We start from the raw sequence: 20,600 nt of genomic DNA on the forward strand, positions 1-20,600 counted from the left end.
CTGTAGGTGGCATTGAGGGCATGCATGTAGGGGTGTAATGCCGTCCCCTTACACCCACAATTAGAATAATCTGCACCACGGCTCCATCAAGATACTTCTCTGGGGAGTAGATTTCTAAATGACAGACTAAGAAAAGAAATACCTAAAGGTTTGAAACAAGAAAACAGGAATAAGATGACTCCTTCATCTGTGGCAACCAAAGGAACCTGCAAATTGGTTTCCCTTTCGTGTGGCTCAAAATCATAAACTCTGTAAAACTCATCTGTTTCTATGCTTTATGAAGTCTCTCTGTGCTTTTGTCTTCTAAGACAAGATTATTTGGTGGGAAATGCTCCCGTTGTCTTGCCTGAAATGAGCAAATGGAGGTTTGTTGGTACCTCCATCAGTTTAGAGGGCGTGAGGAAGCACAGCCGTAGACCAGGTAACAGGAGCCCCGACTGATCCAGTTTCAGTGTCTGTGCAGGTGAGATAGAGAGGAGTTGCAAAGCCACAAACAAGGGCCAGGTGTCAACAACCGAACCTTCCGCTAAGTGCTCTGCTGGGCCCCTAGATCCGTGTTCTCCCGTGGCTCCGTCACATCCACCGCTGCTCCACCATGGTCCCTGGGAGCCATGGTGTCCATTCCTGTGGGTCTTCTGGATGAAGCATGAAGGGTGCTGCTGGGTAGGTCATCTCGGGTGGCCCCAGGCTGTGGTATTAGTGACTTTGCTAGAACCACAGCAGCTCTCATTTTGGGGATGATATCCCGGGGACCAGAGAGAGTCAATACAGGATTAACACCCTCAAGGCTTGAGCCCCTCTGAATGGAAACTTGGGAAGGTTTTTGTCCATTTATGTTATGTATCCAACCTCTTAAGAATGCAACAAACAGTTTTTATAAGGTTTTTACTGTTTAATCTGTACAAAAGGTCCATCATTGTGATTAAGTTTGATTATTCATGAATCTCTGTTTCTCTTTTCCTTGTCCTGTCTTCCTTCAGCCCTTATCTTCCTAAAGTGTCTGGTGTACACTGTTTTCTTGTGAGCCCCGAGGCAGGGTGTATTTGTGTGGAGTCTTTGCTCTTGTTTGTTTGTTCGTTCATTCCTCTATTTTAAATAAAAGCTCAGGAGGCCTGGAGGAACCAGCTTCCTCCAGCACAGTGGGAATAATGGGAAGACTGTTTGAATTTGCCCTGCTAATGGTGACTGTCTGCATTCCTTGGCTGGGGAGTTACAGATTTGGGGAGATTAAAACACATTCCAGCATTCTCCTGGTATTACAAACAATGAGAACATGCCTTTTCTTGCCGCAAGAATCTAGAGAAGCAGAAGATGGCAGGCCTGGAGGCACAGAAGAGGCCACTGATGTTGGCAGCCTTGAACGGACTCTCGGTTGCTCGGGGCTCGGGGCGGGAAGAAAGTCGCGTTGATGCCACCCGAGTTCCCATGGATGAGAGGGTAAGCGCTGGGCTTGTCAAACATGTGACTCATTCTCTGTGGTCTTAGGATTCCAACGCTCTCTCCTCGCCCAGACATGCCAGCACGAAGGCGTGTTTGACGAATTCATTCTTCAATTTGAAGCTTAGCAAGACCTGGTCTGTGCTGTATTAAATTGATCCTTTTCAACATCTCATGTTTCTTTGTCAGGTTGGTGCCATGGCGACCCCTAAAGACACCAGCCCTTACCTAGCTGTGTGGCCATGGTCAAGTCATTCAATGTCTCTGGGCCTGTGTCTTTATTTTTTTTGCAAAATGAAGAAGTTAAGCGGTTGCTGTAGCTCTCAGTTTCTGTGATTTGTGTGAACAAATACCCTTCACTAGGGAGTGATTCTTTGACCCACGCATTTATAGAATTCTTTAATACACTGGCCCCTTGTCTGGCTATAACATATGGCTGGTTTATCATTGTTAGGGTAATGCATTGTGGGAAAAGTAACCAGCAGTTGCGTGGTAGTGTTTCAGAGGTGAAGAAACAAACGCGTTCTTTTAGTTCCTGAAATTGCTGTCAGGTTAAGAAACAGGTCCTGTAAATGTAATAGAGTGCATTACAATAAGATTAGGGTTTTAGGTTTTGCCAGCATGTATGAAGTATTAGCATGCTCTTAGAGCCAGAAGGGTCTTTAAAGGGATCGTTTAATCTAATTAATACCATGTTTTGTTATTAGTAGCTTGACCGTGGGAAAAATAAAAGATGGGGCGTCTAATCCTCACGACTAGAGGACTGAAGACCAGTATCATCTTAAAATTTAGCTAAGAACAGCTGTGTAAGTGGAGGGAAGGACGTCTGGGTAATTAAGATGAACGATCTCCTTATCACTAGAACTTTAAACAGAGGTGATAATAACGAAAATACTAATTTTGAATTTCAACCCTTGCCTGGTCTGGCAGATTCGTTCTGTTTAAGGTATGAGTGAGAAGGAAATTGGTTATTGGAGAAGAGACACGAGCAATATGGTCGGTAATGAGACCAAATAATCAAATATTAGTTGTCCATCTTGAAACTACTTATTAACACTGTCACTGTAAATATTTGAAGAAATGTGGTGGTTTGGTTGGAGTGTTTGGATAAGATAATTCAGAGAGCTGGAGATCAATTTCTGTTGCAGTTCAGAACCCTGAAGAAGAAGCTCGAAGAGGGAATGGTGTTCACAGAATATGAGCAGATTCCAAAGAAAAAGGCAAATGGTGTTTTCAGCACAGCAGCTCTGCCAGAAAATGCTGAGCGCAGCCGTATCCGGGAGGTCGTCCCCTACGAGGAGAACCGCGTAGAGCTCATACCGACCAAAGAAAACAACACAGGCTACATTAACGCCTCCCACATCAAGGTAAGAAGTGGGGGGTGGAGAGGGGCGTGTTGGGAAGGCTGGCTGAAGATTGCCGGGTTAACGGTAAAAGGGCAGGGAGGAGAACACATACGGGCTGCCACTGTGCATCCTGGCTTGTCCCCAAACCCCAAGGGAGTGTTTTTGAACTCCTGTGCTTTTCTTAGTCAACTGGAAGGCCATGCCTATCACTGCACAGAGAGAAGGAAGCCCAGCGGCCTCAGGGAAAAAAAACCTCAGGTCAGCTATTTCTGAAGCTTGCTCATTACAGAGGGTTTAACTTTTTCTTCTCTCTGTGTGTTGTAACTCTCCTGAGAACTCACAGGTGAAGCTGAGGATTAGCCCTTTCGGTGTGTAAGTGGCAGATGACGGAGAATTTGGAAATCACAGGCATTATGTTTCTGTCACTGGAGTTACGATGTTCAAGAGCAACAGAAACGTACTGTTTCTCCCTTGTAGTACTACTGGTTAGGCATTTTAGAGCTGAAGTCCCAAATTTGCATGATGTTTAGAAGAGTGGGCTAATTTCAACATAAGCCATAACGGTGTGGCTGATAATGAATCTTGCAAAATGTGCCACATTATTCAGCGCATTTGGGTCATTAAATGTTTGTTACTATTTCAGATACTCCAAATCTTCATATCTCAGTATTTCATAGACTTTAAAATTGGTCAGCTTAGCTTTACTTCAGTTAGAATTTAGAGTTATGGATACATGTGTGCATGCAGTGAAGTGTTTCCTAAATAGCTTACCTTCCTCAGGGCTCCTAATGACAGAACACGTTTGTTTAGAATGTCACCATTTGCTCTGACCTCTGAAGTAGGGGAATGATCTGTGTACTAATGGGAATTGTATTAGTATAATTGTTAACAGTTGTTACAGGACGCTTTTCAAAACAATACAAGGTTCAGATTCCTAGTCTGCTGTGATCAATAACCTTAGAAAATCTGTGTCTGGCATTATTTCCTTTCTTCATTGGACTTTTCAACCGTAGCCAAATTATAGGTAGGTTCCTTTGAGCCTTTAAAATACAGCCAGATGTCTGGCCTATGTTATCAGTTCTAATGGTTTTGATACAGAATATGGGAAGTGTACCATGGTTGGGTGTAGTGTTTTTGTTCACCCAGCATAGATAACCACATATGTTTTTTAAGTGTCAGAAAGTCCTGTCCAAGGAAATAGGATGGCGTCAACCCTCATGGATCATATTGTGTATTCTACTCTTATTTTTCAGAGTGAGAACTCTCAAAACAATGAAACAGTAAAAACTGAGCCCCAGGAAACTCTGAAGGAAACTGACGGTGGTGAATTTCATGGGTTTAGTTTAGATAACGAAACAATGACCAAAATAATGCATGCAAAGATGCAGATCACACGGCTGCATCTTGCTAGACTGTCTGAGAAAATCTTCCACGGCTGCAATATACTATCTTCTTCTTTTGGCCAGAACGCCTCCCCCATTTTCCATCTGCTCTCTGGAAAAAGCTGTCAGTCTGCATGCGCTGTGCCCAGTGGGTGTTCTTAACATCCCTTCCATCCCTTCCTCCATATTCTCTGAGGCCCACATTTCATCTTGTGGATCCGGGTTAGACATGGGTGTGTTTAATAGACCCAGAGAGCTTGCAAGAACTTGTCCTTGTGATTTTGGAGTAGAGTTATATGTCTTGCCAATGTTTTCTCCCTGGGTTCCAAGCAGCCGTGAACACAGAACAGAGATTTATTTGCTCCAGACGTGGAATCACATCTGTGAAATCTACCTCAGTAGCTTTGGTGGTTGTGTTTTTAATGCAGTTTTTAATACCCTCCTGTCAATACTTGGGAATACGCTGAAAGGCCCCAGGCAGCAGCATACTCTGGAAGTATTTATGGCTCCTATATTGTAGGGTGCCAGAGAGGCTGATGTTTAAAATCACAGTTCCACAGATAAGCCAAACTCCTAGCCAGCCGGCCAGCAAATGTACGAGTGTTATCTCCCACCAGTACTCGGAAAATGGATTTTGCTTGCCAGCTTTGACCTAAACATGCCTTGTGTAACGAGACAATAACTGACATTGTTTTTGTTTGAATCAAGTTAGTGTATAGCTTCATAAAATAAATGAGAGAAAAAGTTTCAAAAAGTGATCACTTCTTCGCCCCTAGCACCATCTTGAGATCCCCACTGGTGAATGTGTAAGGGGGCCTGACTTGGCAGTATCAAGGCACAGGAATGGAGGCAAACCCAGAAAGAACCCCTCCAAAGGCCACCATTTCACCCTGATGGCACGAGCTTTCACACTTGAGGCGTGACTTTTTATTGATGTGTCTCTGCTGCTAATATTTATAGCTGCAGAATTATCCTCCCAAGAGCACCCTGAGCTGTGTGGGGTCATGATTTTATTATCCAAAATCATCTCATGACTCCAAAGTTCAGCTGGATGCTGTGGTATTGTACGAGGGGAAGGTGATGATAAAATATCACGTACTGTTGGCTTAAGTACATTCACGATACCTCTACTGTATGTGGTACAGAGTAGCGGGTACAACAGAGGTTTAGGATACACTTCATAACCAGGGCAGTGGTAGAAAGACATTGCTCCCAAAGGGGTGTTATTCCATGGTAGATTTTTCTATTATTTAAAAGGATGTCATGGAGTACTGTGTCTCAGACTGGGGACTGCAATATGGTAGTGGTATATGAAATCAATTTAGTAGTCGGGAGCAGTTGGGGTTTTTTTGTTTTGTTTTCTTTTCTTTTTTAATGGAATAGACTAGAAAAAGGAGAAGAGAATGGCAATTACCAGTACATTGCACATTGGAAACATAACTATTATTTCTGTAACAAGTTGTTAGGTTATATACATATATTCATGTAATATTGTATATGTGGGTATATATATATATATATATATGTTTTATATATATGTTTTTAATATGCACTGGTTTGTACATAATTACTGTGGGTTGTAGACCAAAAATGATGAGGTATATTGTAATAAGCTTGAGTGGCAAAAAGTATTTTCATGTGAGCATGGATGTCACTAGCCATCCATGGTGTCAGGGCTTTCGATGATAGCACTAACACATTTGGCCTAAAAATATTATTCAAGGTTTGCAGGTGGCTACAAAAGGACCCGTGGTCAGCATGTAACTCTGTCCTGGATTTGGGGTTTATTCACTAACGCTTGCCTTGGTTTCCAGGTGGTGGTTGGTGGGGCAGAATGGCACTACATCGCCACTCAGGGGCCTCTGCCGCACACGTGCCATGACTTCTGGCAGATGGTGTGGGAGCAGGGAGCGAATGTGATCGCCATGGTCACCGCAGAGGAGGTAAGGGGGAATGGCCGTACAGCCATCTGTCCCGGCGGGGGCGGGGGGCAGAAGATGGGCTTTGTGTCTACGACTTTGCTGCCTCATCCTCCTTCCGGCAGCACCATTTCTCTGCAAATCCTTCTCTCTCTGACGTGCATCTCTTTCCTCTCCTTACTTGCATGTAGGTTTGTTTTGTTTTCCAAAGATAATTTATTGTTATGCCCCATTTTTATCCAGCTCTTAACTCTTTTCCTTGGATCACCATGAACTAAAATTAAACAAACAAACAAAAAAGAACCAAACTTCAGTTCAGCCAGCTCACTTCTGTGTGCCAAGCAAAGCAATGATCTTTCCGCTGGAGTTTGAGAACTTTGGGGCTGCTCTGGGTAAATCGGCATATATTCCCAACCCCGGGCGTGGCCGGCTCCCATGCCCTCCTGCTTATCAGCTGAAAAGAGACCAGAGCTGTTGTTCCTGTAGAGGCCTCTTTCTTTGGGGAGAGGAAAAAAAAATCTTTTTCTTCCTTTGCCAAGTCAAACATAGCTTTTCCCTTGTAACTAGAGAAGTCTACGTGGTGTTCCAAAAACTGGCATATACCCCCGTTCCGTCTAGCAGTTCGCTTGGGAGCTTGCTGTCTTTGGGGGAAGACGTTTTGGGTTTCTTCTCTTGTCACAGTCTCGATTTTTTATTTTAATTTTATTTTAACCACTTCCTTTTGTTCCTTTCATTAAATTTTAACTTACGTTTTGAAGTCATTTAAGGAAAAAGAGTTTTCTGTTCGTTTGTTTGTTTGTTTCTTACCGTATGTATGGTATTGCATATCCCTTTCCTAACAACTTTAAAAGGACGGGGAACAGAAAGAACTGGAAACAAAAAAAGTCATGTTCCCTTCCTTAACTCTTCTGAGCAGATGCTTTCCAGAACAGCCCATTAGAAGGTAGTGATGAAAGACTTTGGTCTCTTTCAGGCCAGTTGTACTTCTCTAGGCTGACCTTCTGTCCCACCTTCCCACAAAGAGTAAATGTTCCTGGAAATCTCTAGTTTTATAACTTTATCGAATTACATCCTTGGGAGGGATTCATTCAACTTAAAACAGTGTACTTAGCATCTGTGCTGACCCCAGGGTAAACACAACAGGCATGACCCTTGTCCCCAGGGAGCTTACATCCCAGTGGGATTTACAGTAAAACGTGAACAAAGTCAGCTCGGATAGTGCTAAGTGCCATGGAAAAAAAATGAAACCAGTAATGGAATGGAGGGTGACTGTGGGGCTACTTTAGATTAGACTGCAGCCCGGGGCCCTCTGAGGAGGTTGCATTTGAGCTAAAACCTGAGTGACAAGAAGGGACCAGTCTTAGGAACAAAATCCAGTGATCTGTGAGGCAGCCAGAGACTTACAGTCTTTTGAAATCTGTAATTGATGTAGGTACTCAGCAGTTATATAAATTAAAGGCCTCAGATAAACCTCCTTTCACAGGATGGTTAAATAAAAGAGGCAGGTGTGCTTCAAATTTAAGAAGACTCAATTCAACCCAAAGAACCAGGGCAAGATTACTTGTGTCACCCAAAGCTGTATTGCTTTGTGAGCAGGCCAGCCTTCACTTGCCACTCATTCCCCCAGCTCCGTGCGCTGGGCATTTCTTCTCTCGCACCACCCGCTTCTGCTGGGTCCCCTTCTAAGCTGCCATCTCTTCCACCCCCGCTCCCACTCCTATGATATCAAAACTGTGCAAAACTTTAAAATAGACCCCATTTTGTAAATGGTTGAGAATGCATACCCCCAGAAAAGATTATAAAATTAAGGGAGAGAGAAGAGGGGTAACGCCAGTTTTCCTCTGCTTCAGTTGTCAATGGAACTAAAACAAATGGGTCAGGCTGAAAAAAACGTGAGATTGACACGAGATGGTAAAGACAGTGTCAGTGGCCGGTGGGGTGTAACAGAGAGAGCCCAGGGCCGAGCATCCGACGTGAGAAGCGTGACCTAGAACGATTACTGGGATCTGTCGCTCCTCTGCTTAAGGTCACTTCATCACCTTTGGATGGCTTCCCACTGACCGTGGGGTGAAATCCAAATGCCCTACCGTGGACCAGGAAGCCTTCTAACCTCCTCTCTGGCGTCCACACTGAAGACCTTTCTGTTTCTTGAACACACCTAGCTTGTTCCCGCCTCTGGTCTTCACCCTGGCTCTTCTCTCTAACATTCAACTGCAGCCCAGTTGTGAACCTTCAAATTTTACCATTGATGTAACTGTGTGGTAAATCTTATTATTGGTGTTAGCTAAAATATATGGGTATCTACTCTGGGATAGACACTGAATGATGCTACTGAGTCAGTGACTTAGAAGCCATTCAAGTTTTCCGCTGTCCTTAGATTTTAAGATTAAGAGGATAAGAGCTTCCCCTGACTCATGTCCAATTCTGCTTCTGTGTCTGATTCAGGAAGGCGGACGAACCAAGAGCCACCGATATTGGCCCAAACTGGGTTCCAAGCACAGCTCAGCCACCTATGGCAAGTTCAAGGTCACCACAAAGTTCCGAACAGATTCCGGTTGCTATGCAACCACAGGCTTGAAGGTCAAGCACCTTTTGTCCGGGCAGGAAAGGACAGTGTGGCATTTGCAATATACTGATTGGCCAGATCACGGCTGCCCAGAGGATGTTCAAGGATTTTTGTGTAAGTCTCTTCTTCCCTGTCGGGGTTTTACCAACAGTAATAATGGTCTTATCAGTTGGAGGTGAAATGGAAAGAGAGTCTACTTTCTCTTAAGTGGCAAAAGTATTAACAACATTCAGTATACAATACTTCAGTAGTATGTGTAGAACAGAGAAGACTAATACATGGCATTTATCATATTCTCTTTACCATGTATGCAGATGAGCTAATGTGGTAAACTAATTGGTTCTACCTTGATTTAGACCTTTAGTATTCTGGTACACGTCCCGTGTCTGAACCTTGAAAACATTATGCTAAATAAAATAAACCAGACACAAAAAGACAAATGTTGTGTGATTCCACTTACATGAGTTATCCAAAATAGGCAACTTCATAGAGATAGAAAGTATAATAGAGGTTACCAGGGGCAAGGGGGAAGGGGAATAGGAAGTTCCTGTTTGATGGACAGAAAGTTTCTGTTTGGGACAATGAAAAATTTCTAGAAGTGGATAGTGGTAATGCTTGCACAACACTATGAATATACTTAATGCCACTGTACACTTAATGTAATGTACACTAAAATGATTAAAATGGTAAATTTTATGTTATGTGTATTTTACCACAACCAAAAAAACAGAAACACAAAGCAATAAAATATAGAAAAAACAACTTCAAAAGTTTCTCATGAAAATTTGTATCTCGGAAGCCCTGTATTTCCTACAGCAGTCAATCCCAATTAGTAGTTTCTCATACCTACGATTAAACATACTAAGAATTATTGAAATCAACTTGTAGTATTTGAAACTGTCATTTTTGGATTCATTAGTTTATGTGTAGTTTTCAAGCTATGGTTATCTTAGAAACTAATTCATCCAGATTGTATGCAGTACTTTATTTGTAAGGCCAAAAACTGGGTGTGTGTCCACCAGTGCCAGGCACTGAATTGGGCTCTTAGAACGCAGAAATGAAGCAGTCTTTGTTTTAAAGGCTCTTGCGGTCTCATGACGAAGACAGGCCGGTGATCACTGTCCGGAGGTGAGATCTGATGCTTTTGGTGATGGCTGCAGCAGCCTCCTTCCCTTCTACAGACTTGCCTGAACATCCTGCGCTTGCGGGAAACCCTACTCTTTCCTCACCCAGCTAGGAAGGAGGCCTGAGGGTGCCTTGCAGATTTACTACACCTGCTATGCTGTTGACTCACCAGCTGGCAGAAGACCTATGGCCACAACAAAGGGAGGTTGGAGAATGTCAAAACCTTGATTTTTATTTTGATATTCATTTAGAGTAGGAGGGGTGGGGGAGAGAAGAGAGAATAGGTTTTCAAGTACCTGAAGTACCATTTCACAAGTTCCAACAGAAAGATTCTGATGCACACTTATTTATCAATGCAGCTATTTCATTTTTCATTCAAGTGATGATGGTTCTTAAGGAGTCGGACACTGAGAGTAAGAAAGATGATTGGAATCAAAGGATCTAGAATGAGACCTAGAGCAGGTTGGTGGCTGGCCTGAGGTCAAACAGTTACCTGCAGCTCAAAATATTAATGAGCACAGTGACCTCTGCAGAGCTTTCTTTCCTCATAACAGTGTTCTTTTTCTTCCTTTCTGGTACTGTTTTGCTAATTGCTTTATTAGAAGCAAGACTCAGAAAATGGAAACAATAAAGGTAGATCCGTTTGATGACTGGCTAACAGATCTGATAAAAGGTTTTATGAGATGGTTAAAATTACAATCAAATCTTTTAAATCAGAACCAATTTAAGGACAGCCCGTCTAAATTACTGAAAAATATAGAGAATATTTTTAAACAGTGTTTATTAATTTACCTTTCTAAGAAACTCAGGACAAGTGTGCTGAGCAGGGTCTTAGAAATGTTGGCTCTTTAGGTTTTTAAGAATTTTAGGAGATTTTTGTTTGTGTTTAAATGAGATTACTTGGATGCAGAGGAACTGGGTCAAACTGTCTTCCAGAGGGCTTCACTGAGTTCCACCTTAAGGAACTTTATTAATATGATTGCAGGAGGAAGAATCTGCTTAAATCTAATTTCTCTGTGTTTCATGAAATTCCCCTTGACGGTGGCATCAGCTTTATTGATCAATATTCCTTTTACTTCTCTCCTTAAATTTAGCACAAGAAAAACCTAGTCTCTTGTATGTGAACATTGCCTGCCGTCAGAAAATGTTATTGCCTAGTGTCTTTTCCCCTTTGGAAAAAAAAATTGTGAAAGGAATTCCATGCTCAGTATTTAGCTCATGTTGGTACCAATAGCAACTATCTTATCTAGTCACCTCAGATTGCCTTCCCTCTTTTGTTTTGTTCTATCTCATTTTACATTATTAGTGGTGGTGATGGTGATGGTAGTAAACGTTTATTTGGGTAAACTATTTCAGATTACTAATTAAATAAGGTTATAAAAGAAATTGGAGTTCCTAGTCATTGCGTGTAAACAGGTGCTTTTAAATTACGAGAATGGGGACTTCCCTGGTGGCGCAGTGGTTAAGAATCCACCTGCCAATGCAGGGGACCTTGGTTCGAGCCCTGGTCGGGGAAGATCCCACATGCCTCAGAGCAACTAAGCCCGTGAGCCACAACTACTGAGCCCGCACGCACGCCTAGAGCCCATGCACCGCAAGGAAGAGAAGCCACCGCGGTGAGAAGCCTGCGCACCACAACAAAGAGTAGCCCCCTCTCGCAGCAACTAGAGAAAGCCCGCGCACAGCAACGAAGACCCAACACAGCCAAACATAAATAAATAAATAAATTAATTATAAAATATTATGAGAATGGTTTGAATGCTGTTTTCTCTTAAGCAGTTTGAGTTTTTCTCCTCATTTGGTTTTACACTGCTGCACTGGGATGAGATTTTCTGAGTATCAGGAAGCTTCAAATCTGCTTCTCCCCTGAACTAGCTACTATGAAATCTCAGTTACTAATTGACTTTTTCCGGTTCTTGGATTGTTTGGGGATTACATTTATATACTTTTCCTTTTTTTCATGACCATTAAAAAAAATAGTCCTTAAGGCTTGGGTTGAGCAATTTTCAGTTTGTGCCCAGTTGGAGTAGTGAACAGTCTCCCGCACAGCCCTGTGGGGCTAAGCAGATGTTGACGGGGCACGTGGCACACACCCTACCCACATGTTGCCTCCAGGAAAGGGGGGTTATCTTGAGCTACTCACATAACCACATGGGATCCAAGCTGAAAACCAGGCTCCCCAAAGTCTATTTTATAATCTAAAAATGGAGTCAAGCCTCAGCTGACATTCACTCATTCAGTGAGGGGAAGGAAGAGAGGACAGATGGACGCTTTTCCCACCAGAAATTGGCTCTGACAGGCGGGCATTTCAAGGGGACCTAGCTGGTGTCTGATCCCAGTCTGTTAATAGTAGGAATTGCTGTAAGTAATGTCGAGAATCATCTGCTTGGGGGACTTTGGGATTTGCAGAGGGGAAGACAGAATTTAATTTTTTAAAAAGAACTATTTAATTTAAAGAACAAATTCTCCCATGGACTAATTGACTCCCAGCTGGTCCTTTCTGGATCCAGGACTGTAGAGTGGGTACCAGCCAAATAATTAGTGTCTTGTAAGTAGTGTAAATTATTGTCACTTAAAAAAAAAAATTCAGTCAGTTTTTTTTCCCCTCACTTGTATGCAAAGCGATGCAGGACATCAGTGACAAGATTTGCATGTTGTCTTGCAGCCTACTTGGAGGAGATCCAGTCGGTCCGTCGCCATACCAACAGCATGTTGGAAAGCACCAAGAACCAGCACCCCCCGATAGTGGTCCACTGCAGTGCTGGGGTGGGAAGGACCGGCGTGGTCATCCTTTCTGAGCTGATGATCTACTGCCTGGAGCATAATGAAGTAAGTCATTCTGGGCTTCTGAATCCTCCACCTTGGGGACCAATCTACACCATGGCCAAACCTTCACCTGTACCCTTCTATTTCCACTGTTTAATGTCCTCTCTCCTGACGAGAGTTTTCCAGACCCATGATTCCTAGTTGGACTCTGACATTCACAGCCTTCCTGATCTTTTGCCTTTCACTGCTCTGTGTAGAGACCCCGATAATATAGAAAAAGAGTTGAAACTGTGAGAGAGGCAACATTTAGAAAATCTGATCTTTGCTGGCATCAACTCCCAGAAGTCTGCACTGTTTCACAGAAGGTCTGGTTTTATTGTAGGTAATTTTCCACAGTGGGTTATGGGGTCGCATATAGTATAGATGCGTCTTGCATTTCTGGGATGTGTTCTGGCTTAACTCCTACGTGAAAATGTGTGTACTTTAAACACGTTTTTCATCCTTTAGTGCGGAGTTTTATTGAGGGGACTCTTTGCTCTTGTCTAGACTGGCAGTGATGTGTAGCAGAGCCGGGTAGGTAATCCGAGGGCACAGACGTGGTCTGCCTCTGCTGAGGCTCGAGGCCCAGCTTTTCTCCCATAGACGCGGGCTGCAGCTGAATTTGTGCCCACACGGTGTGTGGCATTCCCTTCTTGCTGTAGGTCAGGGAGTTACACCGAGGGGCTTTTGATTTTGTAGAGATGAGACAAATAGCAATCAAAGGCGAAAGAACAATTCTCCTGCCTTCTATTCTCACAGGGGGTTTTAGATGGCTTTCACTTTTTTTTTCTTAGGTTCTTTAATCACCGCTAGCAACACACGTCCCGTTCCTGTTTTACAGATGAGGATGCTGAGGTCCAGAAACAATCTAGTGGCTTGTCCAGTGCCAGGTGGCCCTTAAGCAGTGGTGCCAAGGTTTGAAGTGAGGTCTCTCACCTCCTGGCCCTGAGTTATTTCCTGTCTTCACTCTGCCTCCAAATGCCAAGTGTCATTTGATTCTTGTTCAATTTACGAATTGTACAGCTTGGAGAATCAAAGGAAACTTTTGAAGTGGTGTGATAGTTTTAAAATCAGGATGTTATAATGCATGTTCTGTGAAGGAATTTATATAACAATATATGTATTTACTCAATGGTTTGAAGATCAGATTAAATATTGCCCCATGGAGTTTGTTATATTCAAACTTCTCGGAAAACGATAAATGCCAAGTTTAAATATGTTCAAAGGATTTTTAAGTTCCCTGCCTATGAAAGGTTAATTTTGGAAACTTTCAGTCTGTACATATGAATGTTTGTGCTGCTAAAAAGTAGAAGAGGAGTTATATCACATGTGGCCTATTGTTCAAACAAACAAACATTCTATTGGGGAACAAAATGCCCATCATGGAATCACTTGAGTCTACGTAACAGAAATCTCGTCATCTTCTGTGAGCTTTTATCGTTTTGTCTCGCATGAGATTTCCTGATTGTCTGCTTCTCTGTCACTACTAGAAGTCTCTAGGAGTTTCTAGTAGAGTGAATAGCTCGCCACTGAGTCCCAGATCCGCTCACTGCGGGAAGGTAGACTAAGATGCAGTGGAATCCGGGTACGTGTGGCTCACGCATATCCGAGCTCCGCTGGCAGCACCAGTGGGCTCCTGGGGAGGAAGAAGGGCTGCATCAACCCCTCCCCACTTAGAGATCTTTTCCTCATGTCACTTTCTTCGCCAGATTCCCCTTCTTTTCTGCATTCCCCATGTGCTCTTCCTCTGTTCCCCCTTCCTCCTTTTCAACTTGAGAAGCGGTTTTGTCAGTCTGGTCTGACATGAAGGATCGCTGTGTTCTGAGAGCTCTTTGGAGACCCATCAAAGGCTGAGCCTCAGTCATACGATGACATGAAGGCTCATCGATCACCAGATGTCACTGGCCCAGTGGAACATAACAGATGTCAGAGCCAGCGTGGTACAGAGTAAGGGGTTCAGCCACCGGGGCCTTGAGGGGACTTGGTGAGGGCTCAGGGTGATTAAATTCTCTATGGTGTATCCAGACATAGCAGATTTCCTCAATGCCCAGTTGCATGCCAGAACATTTAACTGGAATGTGGTCAGTCCAAAAAGGACTTCTGTTCCCATTGATATTCAAAGATAGCAAGATGACTCATAGTTTTCACTTCCCTTCCCCTAGCACATGTAGCCAGCCTTATCTGTCCCATTTCCCATAATTGCTATTGGTAGCCGGCTAGGGAGAAAAGAGGTCTCTACTTGTTCTGCTTCAGACCTGGCTAGTAAAATTCAAACCCTTATTTTAGAAGAGGAGTGCGACCATGTTTCTTTGTTTTTTAAACAAAAGATTTTGCTAAATCAATATAAAATTGGTTGTCCCATTTTTCTCCCGTCTAAACTTTCCCATCTTCTTTCCATGGCTTCTGGATTTAGGATACTTTATGTTTTAGTCTATAATCCATAGAGTTTTAATTTTGTCAGTGAAATGCCTTTTCTTTTTCCTGGAGCAAAGATGCTTAACCGTGAAGTCGGGCCGCTGCGAGGGGATTCTCCTGGGCTGCCCTGAGAAGCTTCTTTGTGCCCTGTTGCTTTTGGTCACTGAATGTTAGCTATGACATTTTAATGCCCATACATTTGTTTTCAAAACGCACCAGTTTCATGGTTTGTGATACTCTCTTGACCACCTGTCCCAGATTAGTTAAATTACAAAAGGTCAGGTTCTCACTAGCCAAAGAGCAAGATGTCTTGATCTTGCTGCTTTTCTGAATTGGTTATCCCTCCTTCGTAGAGTGGGGGGGTGGGAGGGACGTCTTCTAAGCAAGATGGAGCAAGCGCCAGCTGCCTCCGGATTCCTTGGGTTAGGGACGGTGGGCAGCAGAGCCTGTGGAAGTGCATCTTCAAGGCAAGCTGAAGGATTCTTTCATTGAGGACCAGGGGGAACTTTGTCTTGTCTCCAAACTGCCCTATATCACCTAGTATACTGTCCTTGAGTCAGCCTGAGGGGCTGAGTCTTACAGGCTATGGAGATGGTAATGACCATGAATGATAGTGGTGATGGCAGAGATGGAAGTGGAGGAGATGGTCGAGGTAAAGGAGATGGTGGCGGGGGAGGTGGTGGTGGTTGTGATGATGAGGAGAATGAAAATACTATAATAACCACAGCTAACGTGTATGTAGTGTTTACCATGTGCCAACACTATTTCAAGAGCCTTACAGCTCGTAGCCTTCACAGTGACCCTACGAGAGAGGTTCTGTTAGTACCCTCATCTAACAAAGAGAAACTGAGGCACAGGGAGATGACCTCTTAGCTTCTGTGTGACCCTGCCTCTCTTGTCAAAGCCTTTGATGGGTATGAGGTAGGAGCAGCCTTATTCTATCCTTATATTCAGTGCCCAACACAGAGTAATGCTTATCATGCATTATGTTAAGTTCATTATTAGGTGCTCTGTGTTGTGTATCATGATGTCAGTCACTCTGGAGTAGAGTTTAGGCACAGACCCACTAGTTACCATCAGAAGCTTATGGTCTAGGCTCTGTATTTTGACTGATAGTTTAAGGATTCACATGCCTTTTTCTCTTTGCGTATTACCAGGGACTTGTTCCTTTTAAATCTGTGGTGTGCGTTACTTAACTAGTTTTGGAGAAGCGTGACTAAACAGGATGGCATGTATGGTATTGCAGCTACACAAAGTTTGGAAATAGCTGAAATGACTTGAAAGTAAAGTAAGAAAAGACATACAGCTGAGTTCTTATTATTTTATTTCTGATGCTTGCTCAGTCCGTGCTGAGTTCGTGGGTGTGGTCGTTTGCCTGGGTTAAGGGCTCCCAGAGCAGGGGGAAGTATACCAAGGCCATGATGGTACATTGATTCCATGGTGCTTCTGCCTTGGCTGGTCCAGGGGGATGGAAGTGACACAAGTGAGGGGACACCGTGGCACCAATGATCCGCCGTATTAATTCCTTTCCATTGGAGATCTTCAAAGAATTTACACATTGGCAATCTCATTTAATACTCAAGATATCGTTAGTTAAAGACTTTCACTCCAAACATGCGTGACTGGTGCCCAGAGATTGTGCTTTGATGTTTTAAAGGTTTACACGTAAATTATCTCACTTGGTTATGCCTGCGATCCTGTGGGGTAGCAGGATGAGCATGCGTGTTCTTATTTCATTAATATTAATGAGACAGTGAGTAGTCTTTATTAAGAGCCTACTGTGTGCCAGACACTGTGTTAAATGCTTTACATGTATTTCTTCATCTGATCCTCTGAGGAGGGTACTGTTTATCACCCTGTGTTACTGCCGAGGAAATGTCACTAACTTGGCCAAGGCCACACTGCCATTGGAGGAAAGCATCATTATCCTTATTTTACAGATGAAGAGGCGAAGACCCAGAAAGGGCTTAAATCCTACCATTGGGTCATGGTAGGGTTAAGAGTACCAAATCGGGTTTAACTCCAGCCTCTGTGTTTTCTCTAGTGGACTGGTCTGTAGTTAAAATATCACACCAGCGGTACACGACGACCAGCTTCTCCAGTTACTGTTAGGGTCTTTGACTGGGATAACCTAGAGGGGGCTGTCTTTGGCTTTCTCCTCTACTTGCACAGGGGCAGCAAGTGAATGCTTCCTGGATGAGGGAATGAGGAAGGAACCAAGGGATGCCCCCCGCCCCGCCCCGCCCCGCCCCATCTCAGGATCTTCTTCTCTTTTCTTGCAGAAGGTGGAAGTGCCCATGATGCTGAGGCTCCTCAGGGAGCAGAGGATGTTTATGATCCAGACCATCGCTCAGTACAAGTTTGTCTACCAGGTCCTCATCCAGTTCCTCCAGAACTCCAGACTCATTTAACCCCCGGCTTCAGCTCCTGGAAGAGGCGGCCAGCCCCATCTTCCAGATGGGGACGCACCTCCAGACAACATCTGCTCCCCCGGCAGGGCGCGGATGGCCGGAGCAGGCAGGTCACGGGCTCCCTGAAGACAGGAGCGCCCGGATCGTTCACAAACATCGTGTATTATTTTATAGGAGATAATTTATTTTTTCCCCCTTTGGAATAACTTTTGTGAATCATCGTAATGCAGTTTTCACAATAATATAGTACTTTTCCTCTGAACCACATTTTGACTGATCTGCATTGTAATAGGTCAGTAGGGAGGGTTGCCTGGTGGATTATTTGGGGGACAGAGGCATAAGGGAACACATCTCTAGTGAAGTTGCAGCCAGATTTGTAACCAGCCCTGAAATTTGTCAGCCTCATTGCTCACGTCCAAATCAAAGATGGCAAGAAAATGAGTTCATCCTAAAATATAAAAGATAAGGGCTAAGGCCCTTTCCTGAAGGAGAAGAACAACACTCTTTTCTTATATTTGGGGGCTCCTGCGGCTTGATGGGCAGTTCCTTCCCTTTCCCCTTTTTGCCCTCTCCCTCAGTAGTCTCTTTTTTCCTCCCAGGCTTGAGTTAAAGACAGGACCAGCTAGAGGAAATGCTCCCTTTCCAATGCAGTGATTGCCATTGCCCGGGAAGAACGAGGACTCTGTGTTGTATCTTTCTCAACCACTCCTTATTCTGGGCTCTGGAGCCTGTTCCCCTGCTGGAGACTGCACCCTTGATATTTGCTGCTTTTCCCTGTTGGCTCAGTGGACCCTAATCTGGTGGCCTCCGAGGCCCTGGGCCAGGCCGTCTGTGCGGCTAGGCTTCTTGCCTGATTGAGAGAAGATAACAGACCAGTGTGGAAGAGAGAGGAGACATGCAGGCCCTTGATATTGTTTCTTACTTAAATATGAAGCGTGTGCTGACGGGGATCTGAAGGTCAAGGTGCTGGGTGCCATGGAAAGGTTATAAAGGAAGCGGTTGGGAAAGCTGATGTATGGGGGCTCTTTGGCACTCAGGGGGCAGGGGCCCTGCCAGGAGCCACCCCAAGTGTTATCCCCGCTGTGCTGCTAAGCATCTCCAGCCTTTGGCCTGCAGGAGCAGAACTAAGCCCACCCAGGACCTTGCAGTCCAAAGCTTGGCCCACCTGCTGAAAGACGGTGAGATTTGTGCTGCTTTCCTTTTCTCCATACAGCCCACTCTGGTCAGTTGTGGTATTAACCCTGCCCTCAGTTCGTCTCCTTCTGGGCCTTCACTGGCCACTGTCCTTCTGAATTTTGTAGGTTAGTACATAATAAATCATGTTCTGCACAGTTTCCCTCCTGCTGACTTCTGGGGAATTTTCCCCTCTACTGTCTAGTTTTTCTTGATGCAACTTTTAATTGTGGCTTTGTTCTTAAAATTGACTTTTGCGGGTGTTCCATGATGCCTTCTTCCACTGCTCCCTTTTTTTTTTCCTCCTGAGGTGCAAATATAAAGAAAGAATGACATCCAGTCGACCAGAAAGAGTGTGCCTTTGTGGCTTCCGGTCACCACAACAGGCGGGTGCGGAAGCAGATTCCTGATGAACTACTTTGGGGTATGAATCAACTTGGTTTCACATCTGGCCAGGTGTTAGAGTGGTGGTTCTCTGTATTTGGACTCAGTATCTGGCGATGGAGGGCCTCCTACCTTCTCTTCCAAGGTCTAAAGAATCAGTCAAGGAGTAGAACTTCAGCTGAGCGCCATAGATTCTGGAATTGTGCTGCGTGATCTGAAAAAGAAAACCACTAGTATGACGTGTATTTTCAGTGGATCACAGCTCGTAACCCTCACTAGGAGACGCTCAGAAATTGGGTCATCGGCAAGCGAAGAGGTATTGTTTCCATTTCCTTAGGGACTTCCCATCCTTGGGATATTCTGCTGTTAGGGATGTTTTAACAGTTGGTCTGCCGTTACTGGTTTATTGTTTGAGGAACCACATCGGTATTTCTCTTTGTCTCTCAGGCCCCAGTGTGGGGTGTTAAAATGTCTCATGTGGGCAGCGTGTAGATCTGCTGTCTCTGAGCTCATCACTCACGGCCCTCCTTTCAACTCATCCACTGTTGCCACTTGGTGCTCTGGGAATATTCATGAACGCACAAAATGCAAAGAAGTAGGTTCAGTATCCAATTTCCTAGCCAGAGGTTGTATTGAAACTCAAAGGAAAACATTTAAAAGTGATTCCCCATATTTTGTTTTTAAAAACAAATGCTTTTCGCCCTTGAGCCCATTTTGCCTTCCTTTTCACGTCTCCAGTAAATGCCAACCTATCTCCTGTTAAATTAGCAGCAGCCATTTGAAGTCCTTTCAGTGGCATCTGCATAATAATTGCCCAGAGATGCTTTATATCTGGGAAGCAAGCCAAGGAATAAACCTTGAAGCAAAGTGTATTAAATTAGTTATCTAGTTAGAGCTTTTGGAGTGAGTTCCTGACGATGTATCAAGTCTGAAGCTGGAGCTATCAGGGTCTGTTGCTACAGTTTCGACTTGAAGGGAGAAAATTAAAAATGGAGGGGAAAAAAAAAAAAAGATACCATCTTACAACAAAGCCATCCAACACTTTCAGGCCTCTGGTTTTGAAGTTTTTCCAGTTGAAATGTTTTGTTTCTTTCATCCACTCCCATTTGGATATATTGACCCAGTGTTCATCCTTGTTTACCGTGGTGCCTGAACCAGAGGGGCTGAGTTTGACGTCTTCATCCTTGAGCTGAGCTAAGCCTGTTTGAAAAGCCGAACCGTATCCTGTTGTGCTTTACTGGGTTCCTTGGGCTTTAAGCGCTTTTTGTGAACTCACTGCCTTGCTACGGCAACCCTTGCCTCACTTGAGTGGGCCATCTCCTGGGGCTTGGAGTCACTCTTTGCAGAGAGCACTTTGGATTCTCCTAGGCAGGCCATCCTTTCTTGATATACAGTCTGTATTAGCTGACCTCAGCCCAGGGGTTATGGAACACAACATGTGGGCCCGAAGTGTCCAGAGTCACAAAGCAGAATGTGCTTTTGAATCTCTCTTCCCCACTTCCAGTGGTGCGTGGGATGGAGAAAGTGGGTATGGTTATTGATTTTCTTTGGGCGGGGGTAGACCTGTCAATCGCTTGAGGTCAGGGGGTGGGCAAATGCAGGGACCTTCTAAGATGTGTGCCAGGGAGCTTAGACTC

At 44.1% G+C, this 20,600-nt stretch overlaps 1 protein-coding gene across 1 annotated transcript in view; it reads left to right on the top strand.

The window, feature by feature from the left end:
• Positions 1-19,974, top strand: part of PTPN14 (protein tyrosine phosphatase non-receptor type 14) — a 167,485-nt gene extending 147,511 nt beyond the window's left edge. Inside the window, exons 14-19 of the mRNA XM_059994843.1 lie at positions 1,294-1,437; positions 2,586-2,804; positions 5,980-6,108; positions 8,530-8,764; positions 12,441-12,604; positions 17,278-19,974. Coding sequence (XP_059850826.1) covers positions 1,294-1,437; positions 2,586-2,804; positions 5,980-6,108; positions 8,530-8,764; positions 12,441-12,604; positions 17,278-17,406 — 1,020 coding nt within the window. The 3' untranslated portion in view covers positions 17,407-19,974. The remainder of the gene's footprint in view (positions 1-1,293; positions 1,438-2,585; positions 2,805-5,979; positions 6,109-8,529; positions 8,765-12,440; positions 12,605-17,277) is intronic.
• Positions 19,975-20,600: the final 626 nt, after the last annotated feature.

This window comes from Delphinus delphis, chromosome 1, assembly GCF_949987515.2.
Source record: "Delphinus delphis chromosome 1, mDelDel1.2, whole genome shotgun sequence".
Taxonomy (NCBI): Eukaryota; Metazoa; Chordata; class Mammalia; order Artiodactyla; family Delphinidae; genus Delphinus; species Delphinus delphis.